This window comes from Carex rostrata, chromosome 25 (genome assembly GCF_964058835.1).
Source record: "Carex rostrata chromosome 25, lpCarRost1.2, whole genome shotgun sequence".
In the NCBI taxonomy this organism is placed as follows: domain Eukaryota; kingdom Viridiplantae; phylum Streptophyta; class Magnoliopsida; order Poales; family Cyperaceae; genus Carex; species Carex rostrata.
In genome coordinates this window covers 6111517-6118014 of record NC_135942.1, presented here as the reverse complement: position 1 = coordinate 6118014, position 6498 = coordinate 6111517, and the positions used below count along the sequence as shown (strand labels likewise).

General features: G+C 35.3%; 2 protein-coding genes across 3 annotated transcripts; both read left to right on the top strand.

Moving 5' to 3' along the window:
- The first annotated feature begins 2066 nt into the window (after positions 1-2066).
- On the top strand, positions 2067-4056 carry LOC144543670 (uncharacterized). The gene is made up of 4 exons (XM_078292019.1): positions 2067-2256; positions 2962-3679; positions 3823-3888; positions 3985-4056. Exons 1-2 carry the CDS (start codon positions 2204-2206, stop codon positions 3371-3373), a joined length of 465 nt encoding a protein of 154 aa, XP_078148145.1. The 5' UTR covers positions 2067-2203; the 3' UTR covers positions 3374-3679; positions 3823-3888; positions 3985-4056.
- A 14-nt stretch (positions 4057-4070) lies between these two features.
- LOC144543671 (uncharacterized) lies at positions 4071-6296 on the top strand. 2 transcript variants are annotated; one of them, XM_078292020.1, is made up of 4 exons: positions 4071-4466; positions 4913-5221; positions 5498-5543; positions 6123-6296. In XM_078292020.1, the coding sequence occupies exons 1-4, from the start codon at positions 4437-4439 to the stop codon at positions 6143-6145; spliced, it is 408 nt and encodes a 135-aa protein (XP_078148146.1). In that variant the 5' UTR covers positions 4071-4436; the 3' UTR covers positions 6146-6296. The 2 variants fall into 2 exon arrangements, with proteins under 2 accessions (XP_078148146.1, XP_078148147.1); XM_078292021.1 differs by lacking the exon at positions 5498-5543.
- Positions 6297-6498: the final 202 nt, after the last annotated feature.

The window sequence follows — 6498 nt, the reverse complement described above, 5'->3', positions numbered from 1 at the left end:
CATATTTAGCCTTCTAAATTTAAAAAACTCACAAATTTACCAAATTTATCGACTTTTCAATTATAACTCATAATGTGCTCATTTTATTATTTATTAAAAATTAAAATTATGTAGTCTCTATAAGAATAATGTTCTATTTTCTAGCTTTAGGATAAATGGTTCATTTATCTATTGTGATGCATATGCATATGCTTGTGTGTGCATCACAAGTAAGAAAATGAACAATTTGCTCTAAAAATTATCCAATTAGAAGAATAAATACATATTTTTATATTTTAATAAAGGATGAAATAGGTAATTTATAAATTTAAAATGAGTTTTAATAGAAGAGTCATAAATTAAGTGAATTTGTGACTTTTTGAAATTTAGAAGGATAAATATGATAGTATGAATTTTAGATGAAAATACGTTTTATGAGTTTTTGAAGGGGGTATCATGAAATTCCTTAATTTAAACATTGCTTCAATTTTTCTGTTTGATATCAATAGGATTTGATCCACATTTATCTAGTAGAAAATTAATAAATATTTCACAATTCACATAAATTTGGTTGGCAATTTTTTTTACATAATTAATATGTTATTATTTAAGATTTAGTAGTATGAATTTCTATTTGAATAACTTAAAAACTAATACTTGTTAAGTTTAAATTGTCATTTATTTATAATGATTTATATTTAAACAGATAAAAGTTAACCTTTATTACTTTTGTATTCTTTTTTTTTTTATATATATGTTCGACAAGGTAGCCCGGATCTCTTAAAAGCAATTCAATATTTGAGTTTGAATCCGAACAGTCCGATCAGAATTCTAATTAATCCGGCTCAAATTAAAATTCATAGGATCTCTTTAATATTCGTATAAATTTTGATCGTACGGTTCAGATTTAGACTCAGACTTTTAAGTCACTTTAGAATATCAGAATTCTCAGGGGCGGACCCAGCATGTAACAGGGGAGCAATCGCTCCCTCCCTGAATTTTGAGTTTTAATGGCTTTGTTCCTCCTGGAAATTTTTTTGTCTCCATTTGAATGTTTAATTTGTTATTCAAATTAAATTTAGTGTTAAAATTAAAATAATTTTTTTAAATTATGATTAGTAATTATAATTATAAGTTAAAATATCAGAACATTATGACGTATAAGTCAAAATATTATTTATTTATCGATTACTCAATTAGTTAATAGATTTAAATCCGATTTTTCTTATTCGTCCTACGAAAATCTTGAATCCGCACGTGAAAATTCTGACAAGCCAAGCCGCACCGACTTGTTTTTGTCCATTTGTTTGTTTTGAACCGTAACTACGTACATGAATATGCTTGGAAATGTAAAAGCCCTGTAAATAAATTTCAACGCCTCATTCGTATCCTCTGCAATAACGGAACGTCCGTTAATAGATCTGGACTGTTCAATTGAGATCCACACTAATCTTAAAGAGTTCTTTGCATCATATATAGACGTACTGGATTGAATCTGATCTTGATCGGACGGTTGAGATGCATTAAAGTCAATAGATTCTCTCTGAAGTTAATGCAGAAGATGCGGACTCGTTGAACGCGCGCCTTCCCAAATTTGCAAACGCCAAGCAGAGCGGCGCGGCCGTATTGTTAGCCTCATCCATAAATGATAGAGAGAACAATAGAACTTTCCGGAACTTTTGCAAGACTACAATTTGACAGTTTTGGCAGTTTCCTCTCCAGTCCGCATGTTCTGCATACTTCCAGTTAACTCGGATTATGGCAGCTAGCGGAGTGGTCCGAAGCACCATATCTGCCCAACTAACTTTCTAACCGTGCGATATAATGCTTCTCAATTTCCAGAAAGTTTGAAAATCAAGTCCGTTAAGTGCTGTTGAACTCTCCAGTACTCTGATAAATGGAGACCTCTTTCGTCAGTCCCAAAGACATATATATGGCTAGCGTTACAGGCTTACAGCGTATGCAATTAGATGAAAGCCTTTCTGATAATACAAGTTCTAGGTGCATCCATCATTGAGCTTTTTTGCATGTTTTTTCAAGCATATATAAGCTAGTTTGATTTTTCTGTGTTCATCATATTGAGGTATATATGGGTCTTTTGATTTTGATTCTCTTCAAAAGATGAGGAAGCATTATATTCTTGCTCTCTCTCTCTCTCATATCATTATCATCTCTCTTATTCTGTTGCATACAGGGCTTCTTACATCTCTCTTGTACGTACTATATGGATTTAATCAGTCTAGACCTCGACATCGGCAGCCCAATGACACTTTCCATGTTAGTTCTCTCTCTCTCTCTCTCTCTCTTTCTCTCTCTATCTATCCATGCATGCATGTATGTAGAGAGATATTACTTTTACAGTTCTTTAGTTTCTTATCAACTTTTCTATTTTTTTATTTTTTTTATTTAAGAGAACAAATTTTTAAGATAGCTATCACACGCTCAGCTTTTTTTTAGCATATCGGTTTCCTATCAACTCTTTTATATATATTCCAGATCCTTCCTATTTATGGTAGGGGTGTCAACGAGCTGGCTCGGTCCGAGCTACATCCTAACTCAGCTTGTTAATTCTGGACCGAGCTACAGCCGAGCGAGCTGGACCTAGGACATCCGAGCTAAAACCTCAGCTTGAACTCGTGACAAGCCAGCTCGCTGGATCTGGCTAGATCTTGTTTTAAGAAGAAAATAAATTATACAAACTTTTTGGATCGAGCTGAACCGAACTAGACAGTATAAAATGCACACAAATTCATACAAATTGACAAATTGATGCCTAGCCGAGCTGGCGAGCAAGCTAGGTCCCAGCTTGAACTCGTTAATTATGAACCAAGTTAGTGGCAAGCTCGTTCGTTAACAGCTCAGTCCAGTAACGAGCGAGCGACTCAGGTGCGAGTCACGATCGAGCTATGAGCTTTTTTGCCACCCCTATTTACGGATAACTGCTGCTTTGCTGACAAGATGTCTACATGTGTGTATATATAGGCTAGATCAGTTAGAACCACTGGAGTTGATATGGGAAAAAGATCCCGTTGAAGAGCCACTCTGGGGCTCACCGGCATCAACTGTGACATCTCAGCTGGCAGCGCCACTGTTGGCACCAAACGAGGAGGAATCGATTCTCGTAGGTGAGGATGAGATGGCAGCATGGCTTCACTACCCAATTGACACGGCTGATACTAGAGTCGATACGAATAGACAAACAGTGGCAGGAACCGGTAATTTACCGCTGCCTGTGTTGCCAGATAAGGCTGTGGAGTCGGGTTGTCAGGTCGTGCAACCTGTCTTACCAGAGAAAGATGCAAATTCAGACTGTCAGCTGGGCCCCTTGGGACAGGTGAACTGTAAAAGCAAGGTAAAGGCCGGCTTTGAAGGACAACACATTGAGGTTTGTTGAATGCATATGCTTCAATATATTCTCCAAGATTTATTTAACTCACTAAATTGTTTGACTGATCCAAATATAAATGCCAAATTTTAATTCTGTTAAACAAGTCTGGCCAATTTAACCTAGTATTTGATTTGATATTAAATAAATCAAATCATCAGTAATTTTTTTCCTCAACAGCAAATTAAACAAGATTCTCTTATTCAATCAAAGTTATCAACAATTGGTTCCAATGAAAAGAGAAAAGATGCCTCTCCCCGATCAACATTGTCAAGAAAGTCACGCACAACTGAAGTTCACAATCTTTCTGAGCAGGTATATATATAAAATGAATTTCTTTCTGCTCAGAAATTATGCAGGAAATAGATCTCATGCTCCAATCTGTACTTAATTTGTTGTTTATATATATGTTGATGCAATTAGTAAATTTTGCATTTACTTGAATTAATTTGACACAGAAACGAAGAAGTAGGATAAATGAGAAGCTGAAGACATTACAAGGACTCGTACCGAGAACCAACAAGGTTATACCTGTGTGAAACTTTTCTGTTGTTAGGTACTATTCAATTTTTGTGTATGCAATTAAGCATCTATATATTTAATTTGCTGTCTTTTTTTAGTTGGATAAAGCGTCGATATTGGATGCAACAATTGTTCATGTGAAGTCCCTTCAGAAGCAAGTCAAGGTACTTCCTATAAATTTTGATTCGTTCAAATAGGTGTCGGTAGACAAATGCATGCTCTGTAGCACAATTATTTGAACAGATGAACCTCTAAAGTAAATGAGTAATTAACACAATTGACAGTATAAATATTATTGGTTTGGGGTCCAAGTTATATATATTGCTTAATTTGATCTTTAGTTAAAATTCTTCAAATTGGTTTGGTTCATTCTGATGCAACTTCAAATTATAATGGTGTATTAAGGTCTCAGATTAGTTGCTTGCTTTTTTTTTCTTCCAATTTTGGGAATTATCACTGGATACCCCAATTTTCATATCATTTTTGCCCTGATAGTACTTTATTCAGGCAATAATACGTGTGCGCGCACACACACTTGTATCGTGTATTTATGTGTGTCCGTCTGACATCAGAATTGGAGGTACGTCAAGTAGTATAGTTTGTTTGTTTTTGTTCCTCCAAAAATATGTTAGCCGGTACTCTTTCAAATTTGTTTGGTTCATTCTGATACAACTTCATACCGAATTGGTGTACTAAGGTCTCAGATTAGTTGCTTAATTTCTTTCAAATTTTGGAGTTAACCCTGGATGGCCAGATATTAATATCATTTTCGCCATGATAGTACTTAGATAAGGCTTTAATATACGTGCTTGCCCACACACATTCATTTCGTGTATTTTCGTGTGCACGCTCCTGTATTTACAATTCCCGACTCCCTCGAGGGAATTGTTGCCAACATCATGATTCAGCACACTAATTAAAACTTGGAACCGCCAGTACCTTGTTTTACTATGTACATTAATTTACAATATGCTAATTTTGACAGTAAATCTAACAAATCATACCTTCTTATATTTTTTGATGTAGATGTACTCCAGGAGATGTGCCATGAGGCCACCGATGTTTCCGATTGGACCACCATACATGCAATCCATGCCATCCATTCGTATGGGCATGGACCCGAATATGAGTGTTGGCATGAACATGGCCACGCGCATGCAACCGGGCATTGCCCCACTTGTATCTCCAATACCGTACCTGCACATCAATCAAACAATTCAAGCTCCAATGTTGCAAATGCCGCCTCAGCACATGGCAGCGGAGTTTTTTCCGTATTCGCATGCTGGTGATCCATATCATTTTCCCAGTATGGCACCAGGACAAGTGTCTCCTCAGGTAAAACCGTAAAACACAATTTTACCCTGTACGTAGGTGCCTTCTTCATATTTCGTTTCAGGGAATTGGAATTTGCATCGCATGGTAGTTCATATTCAGTGCTGAAGTTTTCAATATTAAATATAATATATACAATTTGGACTTTTAACTTTGATGGCAAAGCAAAGAAAAATAAAGTTAATGTTCTGGCCCTTTGTAATTTTCAGAACTTCGAAATTCTTTCAATGATGGTACAAAAACTTTTGTTTTTTGTTTTTTTTTTCTCATTTTTTGTAGCATAGTACTGCAAACAAGATGATGGCAAAAAGAAAGCAGTCTGAAAGTAAGCATAATTTAACCTGCTTTTTTATTTCCCTTGTGATAGTCAATTTTGTAGATGTTGGTTTCCTCTCCTATTTGGATGTGAATTTTCTGAATTATAGTTCTGTAGTAGAAATGTAAGAGCAGTCTTTGCTAAAATACAGATAAAAATGCACTAATTAGGCTTGGTACAGAGACGTACCAGAATGATAGTTGTTTTCTGAATAAATTATCAATAACATTTTTTTTCCTTGTGTTAAATTTTGACTATTTCAATGAGGATATGCATGTTAAACTGGGCCTAAACATTAACTTTTCTTCCTAAAAATTGAAAAATTGTATCAACAGAAACTTACCAGTACCGAATTGTTTGGTACATACCCCTTTCAAGTGGACCGTTCAATCAAAACTGAATGGTTCAGACGAAAAAACAGATCCCCAAAAGAAAAAAAAACAAAGTGTGATATGAACTGCATGATACTATGATCTTGATAATATAGCCCGTATAACTATGGTAGTAGCTGTGGATGCCATTGATGTTATGGCAGTAGATGCAGACCTGTATAAGCATTATCATAATGTATTCTTTCTGATTTTGTAGGTAGCAATGAGTGCTCAGTATAGTCATGCTCTTCATGACGTTTCTAAACCGGGTTATTTTGCATCGTGAGTAGCCTCCAAAAATGTGAGGCTTGAATTTTGTAGAATACAGGTAGTGCAGAGAGAAACCGGCTCTAGGAATAGTAGATTGCCGATCGAGAAGAACCAAGGCAGAGCTTAGTATTACATGTATTATATGTAAACATCATTACATATTATACTCTTTTTTGGCAAGGTTATCTATGTTTTATATTTTTCTTGTGGGACAATGCTACTATAATGTGTTATATGTAATGATGTTTAATTATGTTATGCGCACGGTTCCTTAGACTTGTACATGGATGCTGAAATTCTAAAGTACATACCTCTTCAACTTC

Bases quoted from the DNA above. Each gene is read 5' to 3' on its own strand.
- LOC144543671 (XM_078292021.1), top strand. From the start codon at position 4,437: ATGTGTGTCCGTCTGACATCAGAATTGGAG. The intron at 4,467-4,912 runs GTACGTCAAGTA...TTTTTGATGTAG, and splicing joins GTCTGACATCAGAATTGGAG to ATGTACTCCAGGAGATGTGC. The intron at 5,222-6,122 runs GTAAAACCGTAA...CTGATTTTGTAG, and splicing joins CAGGACAAGTGTCTCCTCAG to GTAGCAATGAGTGCTCAGTA.
- LOC144543670 (XM_078292019.1), top strand. From the start codon at position 2,204: ATGGATTTAATCAGTCTAGACCTCGACATCGGCAGCCCAATGACACTT. The intron at 2,257-2,961 runs GTTAGTTCTCTC...GTGTATATATAG, and splicing joins AGCCCAATGACACTTTCCAT to GCTAGATCAGTTAGAACCAC.